Below are 18,476 nucleotides of genomic sequence, written 5' to 3' on the forward strand. Positions count from 1 at the left end.
TACTGAACACTTACTATGCCATTTACCCTCATGCAACTCTAATGTAGTTGCTATCAAAATCTACCTATTACAGATAAGGAAACAGGTTTTAAAAATGAATTTATAAACAGAGTTAGAGAAACTCAGTGACTTGCTTAATCAACACAGCTCAAAGAGAGAAAATGCTTGAATATGAACGCATGCCCCGTATCTGATTCTAGTGTCTGAGTACTCATCACTCTGCTGACTATATTTATAGAAGTCCCAAGAGCTGTGAAAGAAACATCAAAGTTGGGCAGGATGATATAATCAAAACATTATTTCCTGGCAGATTTATACAAGGAGAAAAAGGTACTCTCTTACTTTATAAATTTCAGAGATAATCACATCCTAGCAGCACTTAACGGCAAGATTTACCATCTGGCTATACAACCTGATTTATAAGCTACCCCTATCGTATACACAGAAATTCTGAGGGCATAAATTTGACCTTATTTTTTCTTGTTTTAAAAAGTAGCAAGCTGGAGTGGTGGATATGAATAAAATAAAAATGATCCTGTAAAGAAAAAAAGAATGCTAGAAGGAAATCTAGATACTCACTGGGAGTGGAGTATCACAGATAGAGGTTTTCCAGGAGGAATCTCTCACACATTTCCTTGTCCCTTTGAATGATTTCTCTAATTTCACTCACTTTCCTTGTTCCAGAACCCAAGAAAGACCGCACTTCTCAGTACAGTGACTTCCTCCTGTTAACTAAATTACTATTTAGAAGACTTTCATTCCTAGCAGTGACCTTCAAGGTCACACAGTGAAAAAAATGCTTCAATTCTCATATTCAATTTACAATCCTTTTGGCTGCTGCCCCTTGAAGATCTGAATTGAGAGCAATAGAATAGCTAAGCAAATCTATTATAATGAAATATACAGGTGATTTGTGTATTTTTATCCTCCTGAAAATCAACAACAATTCAAAACCTCACTTTCTTCTTTATGGAGCTGCCTGAAATAACATGTTAAAGCACAGAGCATCTATTCTAAACAGGTTTCAGACATTATCATCTCCAAGGATATGACTATATGGTACCAGCTAACTTTAGAGCTCATGCTTTAATCCAAAGACACTGTCCAGACTGTCAACTAATAATACACTGATTATATGACATTCTTATGTTCTGTTTTCCCATCTTCTCCAGAATGAGAAAGTTGAATGAATACATCTACCTAGTAGAGTCAACACATCCTATTACAGCAACGAAGTCTGAATACATAGTAACAAGAAAGGTTAAAAAATTAGACTCAAGGAAACTCACTACTTACTTGAGTGGCTTAAGATGTGTTCTGATGAAATGTAAATAAGCACAAAGCCAAACACTACAAATAAATGTCTATATACGTACAAGAGGCACTCCTAAGAGTTAAAAGGCAGAGAGTTACTTGGTCCACAGGCCCTAAAATCACACAAAAGAATGCTGCAACTGAATAAAACAAAAAGTTTATTATCATACCATTTATCTTCTCCTCTTTTTGAGAATAAGTAATCCTCTGCCAAATTAGAGCCTTGAGATCATTTTAAAAGGGACACTAAGAAACAAGCTGGGATCTTTTAGTACAAATTGAATGACAATATACAACAGATCCAGTTTTCCAGAAGCTGCCAACAAAAACTGCTCTAGTTATATCTTTGAACAATTCTTTTAAGAGTAATTCTGTAATGGTGTGTTAACTAATATTGTAGATAGACTTAAGCTTTCATTTGTAGATATGCTGCCCTCAGAACCCCCTAAAAAATAATGTCTGGCTTTAAATAATGTATACAAAAAAAACCTTTTTTTTAATAAAATTTCCACTGAAATATTAACCTTTCTAAAATCATTAAAAACCAACACCACAATTGCTATTCAGTAAGGAAAAGTTTGTTATATTAAGGGCTTACTCTATATCAGATTGACGGTGAAATGCTTTGCAAGCCCTCTGTCCTTTATCTTTCACAATGATCCTATGATAGAAACACTGTTTATAATCTCCATTTTGTAGATGCGGCTACTGAGATGTTCAGGAAGACCATCAAGCTAAGAAAGGCAGACCAGGATACAAACCCAAGTCTGAATGATTCCAGAGCCTGAGTTTTAACCCCCACGCTATAATACTGGGAAAGAAAAAAAATCATTTCACAGTCACAAAGCACTTTTCTGTTTTGATACACCTTGGTAAACAGTGAGTCAACTCTTATCCAAAGTAAGTGGGGAGCGCTTCTGAAGGTACTAGGCTCTGAGAACTCTAAGGACTCAAAGGAGCCACTTTCAGAGAAGGCAAGAGCTTTGGGACATCTGTGAAGTAGCTGTCTCATTTTCATGTCATTTCAAATGTCATCTTTAGCAATACAAAACATTTTTCATCACTGTTCTAAGCACTTTACATGTTCTAATTCAATTAATTCTCACAAGTCTGTGAAGTAAATTCTACTATCCTCCTCCTACAAGGGCTGAGTTGCATCTCCCCAAAATTCACATTTGAAGATTTGAAGTCCTAACCTCCAGAAACCTCATGTGACTGTGTTTGGGGATAGGGTCTTTAGAGAGGAAATTAAGTTAAAATGAGGTCATTACAGTGGACCTTAATCCAATATAACCGGCGTCATTATAAGAAGAATAAATTTGAACAGACACCTAAGGAGGGAGGATCATATGAAGAGAAGGGAGACGCCCATCTACAGGCCAGGAAGAGAGGCCTCAGAAGAAACTAAGCCTACTGATACCTTGGACTTTGACTTCTAGCCTTCAGAACTCGGAGAAAATAAACTTACGCTGTTTAAGCCAAAACAAAAAGAGTGAGTCAACTCTTTGTAAGAGGAAGTGACTGAATGCAATTTGGTATGCTGAACTGAATGCTGCAATAGTAAAAGGACACCTGTTTTGAAACAGGTGAAATAAAGTCTGTACTTCAGTTTATAATAATGCACCAAAGTCAATTTCTTAGTTTTGACAAAGGTACCGTAATTATATTTTAATATTGAGTAAACCTGTGTGAAGACAAGCATATGAGAAGTTTCTGTATGGTTTTTGAAACTTTCAGTCTAAAAATCTACCCCAAAAAATGAGATTAAAAAGAAAACACCCTAAGTTAGATATAATTTCTAAAATAAAAACTGATTATGATTAAAATCTCTAAGGTGAGAATACACATAAAAAGACCTTCACAAAGTTTATCATAAAGGAAAACAAACATCGTTTCCTTCCTCTGTAAAGAAAGACAGAAAAGCACTAAGATCAACCAGTGGGCAGGCACGCTTCTAACTAGGCAACTGCCAATGATTCCACTTAACTCAACCACATACAACATTACTTACCAGGGGCATCCAGACAAAGACTGAACATGCAACCAGCTACATCACTCTTACCCACTGCCTACCACACATACTGATACTCTCCCACATGCCCAAAATTTGACCAGCTCTGAAACTCCTCCATGGACATTGGGCATGAAGAGCATCACGCATTTCAAATTTCACTTCTGTATAACAGTCTAAGTTTACAACTCCATTTATTAATCTATGTCTAGGGACAAAAGAAATAATGTAATTAAAGTACTAAATTGAGGTTATTCATAAACAATTTTACACAGCCCACAAGGACAACAAATATAGACAAAAATCCTTCTCAAATTTACAAAGTGATCTAGAGAGACTTGAGTTTTTCATTATTTACCATCTCAGACTGACAGCAAACCACCACAAACTAAAGGCCTAAATAAAAATTACAATAATTGGAAAGCATGTCATGTTAGGTCTATTCCTCAAGAATAGCTGCTATTCATAAGAAGGAATGAATCTGAGTCAGTTCTAGTGAGGTGGATCAACCTAGACCCTTATACAGAGGGAAGTAAATCAAAAAGAGAAAAAACAAACATCATATATTAATGTATATATATGAAATCTGGAAAAATGGTACTGATGTGTACCCCTTTGCAGAGTGGGAATAGAGACTCAGACACAGAGATCAGACTCACAGACACAGCAGGGGAAAAAGAGGGTGGGACAGACTGAGAGAAGAACACCGACATATGTACACTGCCACGTGCAAAACAGCGAGGGGAAAGTTGCTGTGTAGCACAAGCGCTCGGCTCGGTGCTCTGGGACAGCGTGAGAGGAGTGGGACGGGGTGGGAGGCGGGGAGGAGGGTCAAGAGGGAGGGGCCATGTGTATACCTACGGCTGACTGATGCTGATGTTCGCAGAAACCAACACAACATTGTAAAGCAATTATCCTCCAATTAAAAATAAATAAATTTTTAAAAATTTCCCCAGAATAGCAGTTACTGTTTATTAAGCATTTACTCTGTTAGGCATTATTTAAATTTTTAAATAAATTATTCCTTCATGTTCAAAATAATCCAGTAAAACAGGCATTATTACCTGCTTTTATTTTTATTTTTCCAGATGAGGACACTGACGTTCATTTTAAATAACAGGCTCAAGGCCACGCCTCTAGTAAGCAGCCATGCCAGGACGCCAAACAGCAACCACTCTGGGCCCTAAATGCTGTGTGCTATTTCCATAACCCAAATTTTTACAACCTTAGCACCACTGACGTTTTGGGATGGATAATTCTTGGCTGCAGAAGACTCCCTGTGCACTGCAGGATGTTTAATGTATCCCTGAACCCTACTAACAGATGTCAGTAGCAATCTTCCCATCAGCAGTGACAACCAAAAGTGTTTCCCGACACGGCCGCATACCCTCATGGGGGAATACCGCAACCAGCTGAGAACCGCTGTCATAATCTCACGTGGCTTCTAACTGCTGGCTAGCACATGGTTAAAATACATACTTTTTCTAAGAAGGAAAGTGCTACTTTTCATAAGTGAGCTTTCCAGAATAAGTTTAAATTAAAAGAAGCTGAGAAGAAAAAAAAAAAAAAAGGAGCTGGCAGTTTAACTAGAGCCTTTGCTAAAGGCCATACTGGGGCCAAGTTCTGATAGCATGCTGCTTGTGCAGAAAAACCCTCAACAAATGAAAAACATGATTCTGGGGGTATTGTTGTTTTAACTAATCCAGTAGTTTGTACTTTGGCTGAGAGAACAGAGCAATGGAAGAGGGACATTCCCGGGGCAGTTCTCAGAATGATGACAGAACTGAGAAGGCTTCCAAGACAAGATCAAAGGGGCTAAGGCACAGAGCCAAAGGATTCAGAAAACTTAAATTCACAAACAAAAATCTCTCGGGGAGCAGATTCCAGTGTAAACATTAACAGAAACTGGAGTATCTCAAAATGCCTCCGAGAGAGAAAAGAAAAATTGTAGTAAGAAGGGAAAATCCTAATCTGTGGACAAAAAGCTAGAGAAAAGTCTCTATCACCAAAAAGTGTATCTTTCTTGCAAATATCAATTTACAGAGACTGGAACTTTCAAAATTCTGATATGTGTGAAGAAATCATGGGAGTTACCCTCCTCTTGCAGCAAAGTGTTTCCTCATTCTAAATACATATTTACTTTCAACAAAATGGACTAATAAAATTGGCCTCTAAAGGTAAGTTTAGCTCTAATTCCTCAGAAAAGGTTTTACCATATGAATCTGGACAGATATCAAAGGGATCAGCACCTCTTAAATTAATATTATAGTGGAAATTCCTGGAGGTCTAGTGATTTGGACTCCATGCTCTCACTGCCAAGGGCCGGTGTTCAATCCCTGGTTAGGGAACTAAGTACACGGCGATGGTATAGTGATGCACATAGCTACCTTCCTGGTCAGGGAACTAAGATCCACAAGCAAGGCTCCGTCCACCAAAAAAGTAATCAGATTTTCACTGACATTTTACCCTCCGATTTCAAAGTCATTTCTCCAGATGCTCTGGTGCTTTCACATTTAGGATGCCCTTCTGAAGCGAGCTATGAGAAAACTACTTGGGTAGAACCAGGGAGCATCAACTCCTTCTCCAAGTGGTTCTGATAGCTGCTGGTGCAGTGCTGCCACCATGTGGGGCAACTTCTGAAAAAGTGGAACGAAATTCCCCCTTAAGAGCAGAAAATTGGACTCATACCTATCATGGGAATAAAAGGGTTCAGGGGATTTCCTTTTAAAACAGTCGTCAGATAATTAAGGCTTTATCTGTTCAAAATTTTAACCATTTTCAGAAAACCAAACAGTCCTAAATATGTATGTGCATATATGTATTTAAATTATATCATGTATATACACACCCATGGAGGCAGTAACCACTGATGGGTACTAGGGCTCAGAACCAGGTTAGAATTCTGGCCACAGTACCACTAGCTGAGTGATGCTGGGATTATCCTTTAGCTTTTCCAAGTGAGAGTCCCTTGGACTACAAGGAGATCCAACCAGTCCATCCTAAAGGAGATCAGTCCTGGGTATTCATTGGTAGGACTGATGTTGAAGCTGAAACTCCAATACTTTGGCCACCTAATGCGAAGAACTGACTCATCTGAAAAGACCCTGATGCTGGGGAAGACTGAGGGCAGGAGGAGAAGGGGACAACAGCGAAAGAGATGGCTGGATGGGATCACCAACTCGATAGACACAGGTTTGGGTGGACTCCGGGAGTTGGTGATGGACAGGGAGGCCTGGTGTGCTGCGGTTCATGGGGTCGCAAAGAGTCGGACACAACCGAGCGACTGAACTGAACTGAAGTATACGCTACTTGATCTCTATCATAGAATAACTTCTAGTTCAGAAGATGGGCGAACTACTTAAAAAAAAACACCTTAAGTAAAAGCACCTATCACTATGCCTGACATGGAATGCACTTTCATCTTTTTAAAATTACTCATTTATTGGCTGCCCCGGGTCTTCTGTCGCTGCGCACGAGGGCTACAAGTGAAGTGGGGGCTCCTCTCCAGCTGCGCTGCACATAGTCGTGGTGGCTTCTCTCACTATGGAGCACAGGCTCTAGGCAGGAGGGCTCAGTTGTGGCCCAAGGGCTTAGCTGCTCCGCGGCAAATGGGATTTTCTCAGACCAGATATCGAACCCCTGCATTGCTAGGCAGATTCCCAACCGCTGGACCATCCGAGAAGCCTCTCTTTTTTTCTTAATGGTATTAGGAAGGTCATCATTAGCCTTAGGACCTTCTCAGATGTTTGATTTACTATACCTTCCATTCCACCACTAGATACTGGAATTTACTTCACATTCTTACACTCATTCATTTCTTATCAGCAGCATTTGACCCAACTGATAAAAAGGAGAACCAAAAAAAAAAAGAGGTATTCCACTCTCAAGCTTGTACAGGTAGAGTGGGCATCTGAGAATGAATGCCTTCTTAAATTCTGCCTCCTGGGCACCTTCTTAACAAGATGTCGAACGAAGGAAATAAGAAAAATTTCCCATTTAGAGGGCAGCAGGGTCCACCAATTTAATAATCCCTAATGCTAACACTTGTTCTAGGAAAATCTTCAAGATACAGTAAAACATAAGGCATTCCTGAAAGAGTTTCTCACAATTCTCCTAAGAAGCCTTAAATTTTCTCTAAAAGTTTTCTCAAAGATACTTGTGAAAATCTCCTCAAATCATCTCGATTTGTTGCATAAAAACACATTAAGATTATTAAAGGTTATTGTTAATTATGACACATTAAATTCAAATAGAGACCCATTCATGTGTGACATCTTTAAGTTACCCATACATAAGCAGGGGGTAGGAGAAGAAAACAGGTAAAACAAACTAGCATGTATTAATAATTATTGAATCTGGTGATGGTAACTGAGTTCACTTTATTTACTCATATAGTAACTCTAATTATGAAGATGTTTGAGAATTCCTATAATGAAAAGTATAAATAAATAAATGGCATGTATATACTATTTGTATATTAGGACTTGGTTTTCAGCTCAGTAGGGTACAAGACAGACAATCTTTGGGTCCCCTGGAAATCATGCTTCACATACCTAATCTATGGCTCAATGTCCCAAAGATTTATTTTAAACATGCTTTTTAAAGAGTCCCATCTTAAATACTGCTGTCTCATACAAAAGTGGAAACACATTACCATTGGATTTGAATCTGCTATGAGATCCCGCAGAGAATCCAGAAATCCCTGATCTTCCACCATCTGGGCATTGATGTCATGGAGTTTTGCCACACAGACTGCTGCTGTCTTCCGGACATAGGGATCTTCATCCTTTAAGCACTTGCGGAGGGGCTCACAGAGATACTCTGTAATCTTGTCCACCCGGATGCACCCCATGGTTCTGACTGCCAAGGCTCGAATCAGAGGATTGGGATCTTCGCAGTCCTACAGACAACAATCATTGACAACTATTGGTGTACATGGTGTCTAAAACCTAACAGACTGATTTCCATAAGCCACAAAAGAATATTTAATTAATGTACATTTCCAGTTATATTCTACATCAGAACCCATATTTTGCAAGTATAAAATTTAGTTGCCTATTCAAAGAGATTAGGCTAGGAATTCATTTAACTGTTTTAACACGCCCTGTAGGATCCGTTCCAGAGCTGGGCAGAAGCTCAGACAGCTGGTATTACTATCCTCATGGCCGTTAGTGACCTGCCCTAAAAAGAGAAAAGGGCTTTGGGCTTGTATTCTGCCACAGGTAAAGATCAGAAACTGGAAAGATGTGTCCCACTCCACAAGTATCAAGCAAGGAGAAAAGAGGGCTGGATATATCTGGGGCCTACAGCCAAGAAAACAAAGGAGATTCCAGAAGCTGGCCTGGGCTGCCCAGAAGTTCCTTAAATGAAGCAGCAGAGAGGTCCGCTGAAATCCTGATTAACATACATTCTCCTTTCCTAGCAAGTGCCTCCAAATACAGTACAAATATTAAGAGAACACTTACCATGAAGGAATACCCCTTAAATTGCCCTGTATTAAAAAATTTTATATGCACAAGCTAACTTTCAAAAAATGTAACCTAAATTCTTTCCAATGATATCATACATCTATGAATCACCAGACAGAATGTTATTTTGATTCTGTACATTTTTAAGCTAAACATACATTTTAAGCTAAACATAAACAAAAAAAAAATTCCATGAGAAGAAAGCATAATGTGTATTTTTTCAGAACAATTTAATAGCAGCTAATTTTAGAAATGCCGTCTGATTTTTGCTTCTAATGTACCCTGAATTCCAGACAGAGGAAAAAAACAAGAAGCAAACAAAACAAAAAATCCCAGTTTCTAATAGAAACAACCTTATTACGTTCATCATATCTAATCATATGAGAAATTTAACTGTATATACAATAGTATTAAGGACTTTCTTTGATGGTCAGTTGATTAAATGATTTTTCATCCTTAGAATGTTTGGAATTTGCTTTAAAATCATCCAGCAGGAGAGGAGGTGGGGATCAGGAAAGCATGTATGGAGAGTATAAGTTAAACAAGACTGGTCATAGGCTGGTAACTACTGAAACTACAAGGTGAATATTTAGGAACTTACTATACTATTTCCTCTACTTGAGTATGTTTGAAAATTTCCATAACAACAACAAAAAAAGTTAATCAACTGCTGTAATACTTATTAAAACAAAACTAAAAGGCAGCTTCTATAGTTCCCACTACTTCTGAAACATAAGCATACTTTCTACAAAGAAACAGATAAGGCCCCAGGTTACCGACACTAAAATGATATGCCCAACCTTTGTCTGCCATGGAGGGTTAAGAGTGACATTTCACCTGGCTTTCTTCTCCCATCTGGCAAGGATATACCAAGCCCAGCTGACAGAAGGCTCACCATATGGTCTAAACTGGATGACAAATGCCAGCATACAGAATGCTTAAATCATGAACATTCCTACTTGTCACCAGTACTTCTCCAGAAGCCCTCTTTTGGAACAGAGGTTGCTTATGTGCAATGCAGACGCTAACCATATCAAGAGACACTTCTTTTTTTTTTTTTTTAAGAGACACTTCTTAAAAGGCTTTCTGAGATAGAAGAAACTGTTCTTGAGTCCCTAAGAAAAAGTTACCTTCACAAAGCTGTTGACAGCCATGATGGCCATGTCTGGCTGACTCTTGGCATAATTCATCAAGTAGAGATACACCAGCTTCTTCAGTTCCAGATTGTCCGTCTGCATACAGTTCACTACATCTGGAAAGAGAGAACTGAGGAGAGAGAAAGGGAAGGTGAATTGATATTGGTGCCAAGATGTTAGATAGAACACAAAGAAAAAGCCTTAATTTAAAAAGTAATCTGATGAGAGGACGAATGCAGTGATAATATCACAGAAATGAATTACTAAAGAAACTACAGTAATGGTCTCAAGAAGATACTGAAAACTAGATTTTTTAAAAACCTTTTACTTTGAAAATTTTCGAAGTGGAAACAGCAGTTTAATGAACCTGATGCATCCATCACCCAACTGTAAATATTGATACATATCTGATCTTGTTTCATATACAACCTCAACCCACTTTCCCTCCCCCAGTCCCTACCCCATCTAACTGCTCTAAACCGTTTCTAAACGAATCCTACATATACATCTTAGCGTTATTTCTTTACAAATTTTTTTAAAAATCACTATGTCACACAAAAAAGTTAACAGTATTCTTCAGACCAATTCTTTGCAGTTTCAAAGCACTACAGTTGCTATGCTTTTCAATGTGCATATTCTTCCATCTCTAACCAGTGGGAACTTATTTGGTTGGTGTCTTTATTAAAACAGTTGTCAGATAAGGCCTTTGTTCAAAATTTTAACCATTTTCAGAAAACAAAACAGTCCTGAACATGTGTGTGTATGCATGCTTAGTCTCCCAGGCATGTCCAACTCTTTGCGACCCTATGACTACAGCCCACCAGCTCCTCTGTCCATGGGATTCTGCAGGCAAGAATACTGGAATGGCTAGCCATTTCCTTCTCCAGGGAATCTTCCCAACCCAGGGATTGAACCTGAATCTTTTGCATCTCCTGCACTGACAGGAGGATTCTGTACCAGATGAGCCACGAGGGAAGCCCATGTGTATGCATCTACAGATTTAAACTCTATTATATACATACACCATGAAGGCAGTGACCAGTAATGGGTACTGGAACCCAGAACTAGGTTAGAACCCTGGCTACATTACCACTAGCTGTATGAGTTTGGGATTATTCTTTAGCCCTCTGAGCATACCTTTCTTGACCTCTAACATGGAATAACTTATAATTCAGAATAACCTCTAGTTCAGAAGATATGAGAACTATTAAAAAAAACAAAAACACTGTTAAAACATCTATCACCGTGCCTGACACAATGCACTTAAATTTGATTCTCCCTTTTCTTAATGACATTAGAAGGTCATCATGAGCCTTAGAACTTTCTCAGATGTTTGTGTTAAAACAACATTCCAACACGAGATGCTGGAATTTACTTCTTGCACTCATCCATTTCTTATCAGCAGCGTTTGACTCAACTGATAAAAAGAAAATAAATGGGCTTCATATTAACATAAATATTTTATAAGGTAAAAAACTATTTTACTTTTCTAAAAAAATTAAGATGACATTGTTTTAGTTTCTGCAAATCTCTTTAATGTCTAGTTTAAGCAAAAATTGAGTCCCAGTCTCAGGGTCATGGGTTCAAGCCCCATGTTGGGTGTGGCTTTGGGCTTCCCTGGTGACTCAGACAGTAAAGAATCTGCCTGTAATACAGGAGATCCCTGGGTCGGGAAGATCCCCTAGAGAAGGCAATGGCAACCCACTCCAGTCTTCTTGCCCAGGAAATCCTATGGACAGAGAGCTAGTCCATGGGGTTGCAAAGAGTCAAACACAACTGAGTGACTAACACTTTCACTCACTTTTCACTTTCACTTATGCAAAAACAGCTGTATTCTCACATCTGCTCCTGCATTCAACCCGTTGCAGAATATTGTTTTAACTGAAGTATAAAGAAGAAAACACATCTTCACACACATATATAAATTGCAAAATGGAGTATTTTAATAGCTTTTTCATATAACTGGGTGTTCTTCTTTGACACATTCAGTCAGTTCCGTTCATTTATTCAGTTCAGTTGCTCAGTCATGTCTGACTCTTTGTGACCCCATGAACTGCAGCACACCAGGCCTCCCTGTCCATCACCAACTCCTGGAATCCACCCAAATCCATGTCCACTGAGTCAGTGATGCCATCCAGTCATCTCATCCTCTGTTGTCCCCTTCTCCTGCCCTCAGTCTTTTCCAGCATCAGGGTCTTTTCAAATGAGTCAGCTCTTTGCATCAGGTGGCCAAAGTTTTGGAGTTTCAGCTTCAACATCAGCCCTACCAATGAACACCCAGGACTGATCTCCTTTAGGATGGACTGATTGGATCTCCTTGCAGTCCAAGGGACTCTCAAGAGTCTTCCCCAACGCCACAGCTCAAAAGCATCAATTCTTCTGCACTCAGCTTTCTTTATAGTCCAACTCTCATAGCCATACAGGACCACTGGAAAAACCATAGCCTTGACTAGACAGACCTTTGTTGGCAAAGTAATGTCTCTGCTTTGACACATTAAAGTCAGACAAATGATCATTTTTCTTTTGTTTTTTTTTTTTATCCACAAATCACAGTTTCTTAAAAGTTAGGTGCAATATGGAATCTGAAACCATACTGATAAACTTTCTTTACTTGATTGAATTAAAATCCATTCATTTATCATTTATTTTGAATGGATCTTTTACCCATGCATAATTTTATGATATATGTACTGGTTATTTGGAAAACATTGGTTCAATGAGTTATGCAGGTCATCTCTAGGTTGTCATATTTCATTCAGTTCAGTTCAGTTGCTCAGTCATGTCTGATTCTTTGCGAACCCATGCAGCATGCCAGGTCTCCCTGTCCATCACCAACTCCTGGAGTTTACTCAAACTCATGACCAGCAAGTTGGTGATGCCATCCAGCCATCTCATCCTCTGTTGTCCCCTTCTCCTTCTGCCCCCAATCCCTCCCAGCATCAGGGTCTTTTCCAATGAGTCAACTCTTTGCATGAGATGGCCAAAGTATTGGAGTTTCAGCCTCAGCAACAGTCCTTCCAATGAACACCCAGGACTGGTCTCCTTTAGGATGGACTGGTTGGATCTCCTTGCAGTCTAAGGGACTCTCAATAGTCTTCTCCAGAATCACAGTTCAAAAGCATCAATTCTTCAGCGCTCAGCTTTCTTCACAGTTCAACTCTCACATCCATACATGACCACTGGATAAACCACAGCCTTGACTAGATGGACCTTTGTTGGCAAAGTAATGTCTCTGATTTTGAATATGCTATCTAGGTTGGTCGTAACTTTCCTTCCAAGGAGTAAGCGTCTTTTAATTCCAGGGCTGCAATCACCATCTGCAGTGATTTGGAGCCCCAAAAAATAAAGTCTGACACTGTTTCCCCATCTATTTCCCATGAAGTGATGGGACCAGATGCCATGATCTTAGTTTTCTGAATGTTGCGCTTTAAGCCAACTTTTTCACTCTTCTCTTTCACTTTCATCAAGAGGCTTTTTAGTTCCTCCTCATCTTCTGCCCAGCACCAAATAATCACATTCATTAATTTCACCACCAATCTCAGAAAAATCTCTAAGTATTAGAAACTATCAAGCTCATGATGGGAGACACAAATTTTCCAACACTCTAATTTTTAAAGTCGAAATGTATCTACTGTCAGATTTTTTCCTGTGAAGTGACAGGTTCACTTTGTTCATTTTTTATAAAATGTCTCCCAAATATTAAGTCTGATTAACCATAATTTTGTCTGTCAATCATTCTTTCGAATAGAATGGTATTCCCAAGTCAAACAATTATACAAGGGCTTTTTTTCAAATCAACCGTCACACTCTGCTATGCAGAAGTACTTTATGCAAATTCCTGTTTCATCACACGGAATACTAAAAATACCTGAACTCAGATTCAAGGTTTACTGAAATAAATTTGTAGTGCTTCATGAAGGACAGTCCTAAGTGAAACTGCCCTTTTTCCTGGAAGCACACAGTGGTAAAGGATACAGTGACTACTGTTATGGTCTGGCACACTCCTTTCATTCAGAATATAGCACCAGCCGTGCAAATATCAACACATTGAAAAGGGCAAATAAGACCTAAGTATTATTACAATAATAGCTTTGACCTCATGGAATTCATGGAAAGGATATCAGGAATTCTCAGGGGCCTGCAGACTATCCTTACTTATTTCCAAATGGCCCTGCTAAATTACAGGGAAAAAAGAGGGAGAAAAAAAAATAGACCATTTGGATTTTATTACCATTGATTTTCATCTTGAATTCTGCAACTCAATGCAGAGTTGTACAGTTGAGGCACTGGCGTGAGCCAATTAAACTACACATGGGCTTCTGTTCCTCTGTATATTTTTATCATCTAAAACTACCTTAGCAACAGATTTGTGATTTTGCCAGCTCTCAGGAGGTTTCATGCTAGATCTGTATGCAAACGAAATCAAACTGGTTTCACTCTTTTAAAAACACCACACTTGGTCACAGCGTTAATATAAAATTAACTACACTTTCTAATGTTTTCAGTGGGACAAACTAATTCTTATACATTCTTATTGTAATGGCCTTAAATGAAAAGCAGTAAAAGCCACTGGAGTAAGAGTCTAAAGTGAGCAAAACAGGAGAGGTCACCCTTACCTAACATCTTTCCCCACAGTCATAGCAGCAATCACTTTCTTCACAGCCTCCTTCCTCTTTTCTTTCTTTTCATTGTTGAGTTCAGCCTTTAATTCAAAGATTTCTCCTAGAAGAGAACAAACAGATGAGGTCCCAGGGTCAGAAAATTAGAGCACAACACTGCACTATGTAAAGTAAACACCACAGCAGCTAACCAGAGGCAAGGCTGCAACGGAAACAAGATTTTAAAAACAGCAAAGACGTGGCATCTTTCTGCAATGGGGAGAGAATGGCATCTGAGGGATGATCTCCCATCAGAATTTCCAAGTCCTGAGGAAAAAATAAATGTAGACAGGAAACAAGTTCACAAATCAATGTTTTCAAACCAGAAGAGTCTTTTCATTCACTACTCTCAACTCCACAAAGTGAGGATCCAAGGTCACAGAGCTAGCGAGTAACAGAACTGGCCTTAGAATGGTTTCTCCCAACTTTTTTAACTTAAGAATTTTCCAACATTGTCTACAAATTCTTATCTGGGAGGGATCTAAAAATACCAATGCTCAGGCTCCATTCTGAACCAAGTAAATCAGACTTTCAGACAGTGAAACTCCTATGTCCATATTTTTTAAAGTTTCCCCAAGTGATTCTAATTGTACACAGTTGACAATCACTGCTCTAATCAGTACTTTAAGATGTCAATGGGATTTAAAGCCCTATCCTGTTCAATCAAGCTAGCAACAGAAATAATCATCCTGAAGCTTCAAGAATGGTACAAACCAGTCATTTCTAAATGTACACTCTTCAGTGGCTGCTCAAGCTCTGCACTGTGAAATGCCAGGACTGTCACTACTATTTTAAGGCCGAGGTTCACCTACCTTAAGAAAGCTGGAGCCGAAATAAGAAGATAACAACTCTGGTTTTAAAAGAAAGAAAATATACTGTAACACTATGAAAAAGGTGACTACTGCCACTTCCACTTCCCATCTAGAGTACTGCCTCATTTTCTTTCACTGTTCTTGACGTTCATTTCAGCCTCGCTCACCAGTATAGAAATAGTGGGGGCAGCCAACAATGTGATCTGCTGAAGCCTCTAAATGAGAAGGATGAAACCAGTAAGAAGCACAGAAGATAAGAACTAAAAAAGCTTGTTATATCAAGATCTACTGCCAACAAAGCAAACAAATTTTGAAAACTATCACCCCTTTATTTGACAGCTGCTATAAAAATAGCACAGACAGAAAAGCTGGGCCCTTGAAAGAGTCATCCTCTTCTCCAAGTCCTCTGCTGCCAAATCCAGCTCTCAGGGTTCCCCCATCATTTACTTCTGGGAAAAGTAAAGAACAAGCAGCAGGGTTTCAGAAAATCTGAATTGTGAATAGCAGCAGGAGTAGAAGAATCAAAACAGGATGTAACTGAAATTATTCCAACTCCAATAGCATAAATTTAAAGAGTATGCTCCATGGCAGTTCTGGTGGGTGTTACAGGAAGTAAAAGGAACACTATCCATTTTTTAAAATGTGGTATTTACTCAGTCGTGATTCATCTGTAAGTCTCAAACTCGTACAAAAATCCCTGAATTTAAAAAAAGGTTACCAGGACCCATTATAAGAGAAGGTTTGAAGAATTAGGTGAGTTTTAAAATTACATCTTTTTGTATCATTATACACAACATCTGGGCTCCCCTTGTGGCTCAGCTGGTAAAGAATCTGCCTGCAATGTGGGAGACCTGGGTTTGATCCCTGGGTTGGCAAGAGCCCCTGGAGAAGGGAAAGGCTACCCTCTCCAGTATTCTGGTCTGGAGAATTCCATGCACTGAGGGGTCACAAAGAGTCAACATGACTAAGCGACTTTCACTTTGACTTTCATACAACATCTAGGTCATCAAAGCACACAAAATGTTTACAGAAGAAATAAATTCATTTCAGAATAAGAGAATCAGAAATAAAGCTGAAAATGAATGACCGGGGCTAAAGGATTTTCTAAGGTGTAAGCAATATAAACAGGAAGAAGCTGGGTGGAGCCGAGAGGCACTAAGTGAGGCAAGGTATCTCATACATACTACCGCTTTATTAAACTCTTACCTTTCCCCCTTCTTTTCTTCCCTTCATCAACTCTACCAAGCAGCTAGCAATAGCTCTCAATCTCAGCTAAACACTGGAAAAATCTGGGGAGCTTTTAAAAATCCCATCAAAGTCATATCCCAGACCAAAGAAATAAGGACATGTGCAGGGGAAGACTGGACATCACCTCTTCTCTTTCGCTGGGCCATTTCAATGTGTCAGCAAGGTTGAAAACCATGGACTAGCAGCTGACGTAATAAGCAGTGCTCTATGGTGTTTTCTGTATTACAGTGGAAGAGCCTGTTTAAAAGAAAGTGAAGTTGCTCAGTCGTGTCCGACTCTTTGTGACCCCATGGACTGTAACCTACCAGGCTCCTCCCTCCATGGGATTCTCCGGGCAAGAGTACTGGAGTGGGTTGCCATTTCCTTCTCCAGGGGATCTTCCTGACCCAGGGATCGAACCCAGGTCTCCCGCATTCCAGGCAGACGCCTTAACCTCAACCACCAGGCTGTATCCTTGTTTACCCTTAATTAACTCCAAATGACAGAACAAATGACAAATATGCGTGGGCTTTCTAGATAACTTTCTGGTGCTCCAGGCACTGTACCTGCCCTCCCATTTTCTTTTTCTTTTGAAAGCATTTTAATCTTACAGAAAATCTGTAAAATTCCCCGGTTTCTAATGTTATACCACATTTGCTTTATCATACTTATATATATATAACATTTTTCTGATTCATTCAACAAACTGTAGACATCACGTCTCTTTAGCCCTAAATTATATCAGTGTGTAATTTCTAAGAATAAGGAATTACATTACATAACCATAATACAATGATGAAAATCAGGAAATTTAACACTAATACATTATCTAATCTATATAGACTTAGTGATCTTGATAATGTCCTCTATAGAAATTGTACCCTGATCCCCTTGGGGCAGAATCCTATTCAGGATCATGCGTTACATTTACTGTCATGTCTCAGTATCCTTTAATCTGAAACAGCTGGTCAGCCTTTGCCTTTCATTATAATGACATTTTTAAAAAGCACAGGACAGTCGTTTTAAAGAACACCCTCAGTTGTCATGGGTATTTTCTCATAATTACACTGAGGTTATGCATTTTGGCAGTTGTAATTCATAAATAATGATATGTGCTTCTCAGTGCATCACATCATTTTTATCTTTAACAAAAAAGACATCATGCAAAACAACGCATGAGTGCAAGGATAAGAAAATATCAAGTTTCCATGCACTGTTTTGTATCATCTCTTTTTTGTAGTTAAAATTTTTTTCAATCATATGTATTAATATATGCACAGAAAAGATTAAGGATACACATCAAGTTCCCATCAGGAACAGCAATAGAGAGGAAGAGAACTTTATTTTTACTTTTTATTGCTCTATTGCTTTAATAATACCCCTTGTTATAAAATGTTTATTTCCAAGGAAAAAATAAAAGAATCTGGTGCAGCCACTATGAAAAACACTGTACGAGTTCCTTAAAAAACTAGAGCCACCATATGATGCAACAATTCCACTCCTGGGTATATATCCAGAGAAAATTCTAATTTGAAAAGATACATGCACCCCAATGGTCACAGTAGCACTATTTACAACAGCCAAGACATGGCAGCAACCTAAGTGTCCCTCGACAGATGAAAGGATGAAGATGTGATTTATATATACGATGGAATGTTATTCAGCCATAAAAAGGAATGAAATACTGCCATTTGCAGCAACATGGATAGACCTGGAGATTACCATACGAAGTGAAGTTAAATCACACAGAGAAAGACAAATATATGATATCACTTATACGTGGAATCTAAAAAAAAAAAAAAGATACAAATGGACTTATTTACAAAACAGAAAACAAACTTATGGTTAAC

At 38.8% G+C, this 18,476-nt stretch overlaps 1 protein-coding gene across 11 annotated transcripts in view; it reads right to left on the reverse strand.

Annotated features, from left to right (window-relative positions):
- Positions 1–18,476, reverse strand: part of AP2B1 (adaptor related protein complex 2 subunit beta 1) — a 112,262-nt gene that overhangs the window by 82,172 nt on the left and 11,614 nt on the right. For all 11 annotated transcript variants that reach the window (XM_069602817.1, XM_069602824.1, XM_069602818.1 and 8 more), the window contains 3 exons: positions 14,546–14,651; positions 9,924–10,059; positions 7,980–8,225 (listed from right to left, as the gene is read on the reverse strand). In XM_069602817.1, coding sequence (XP_069458918.1) covers positions 7,980–8,225; positions 9,924–10,059; positions 14,546–14,651 — 488 coding nt within the window. The remainder of the gene's footprint in view (positions 1–7,979; positions 8,226–9,923; positions 10,060–14,545; positions 14,652–18,476) is intronic.

This window comes from Ovis canadensis, chromosome 11 (genome assembly GCF_042477335.2).
Source record: "Ovis canadensis isolate MfBH-ARS-UI-01 breed Bighorn chromosome 11, ARS-UI_OviCan_v2, whole genome shotgun sequence".
NCBI lineage: Eukaryota > Metazoa > Chordata > Mammalia > Artiodactyla > Bovidae > Ovis > Ovis canadensis.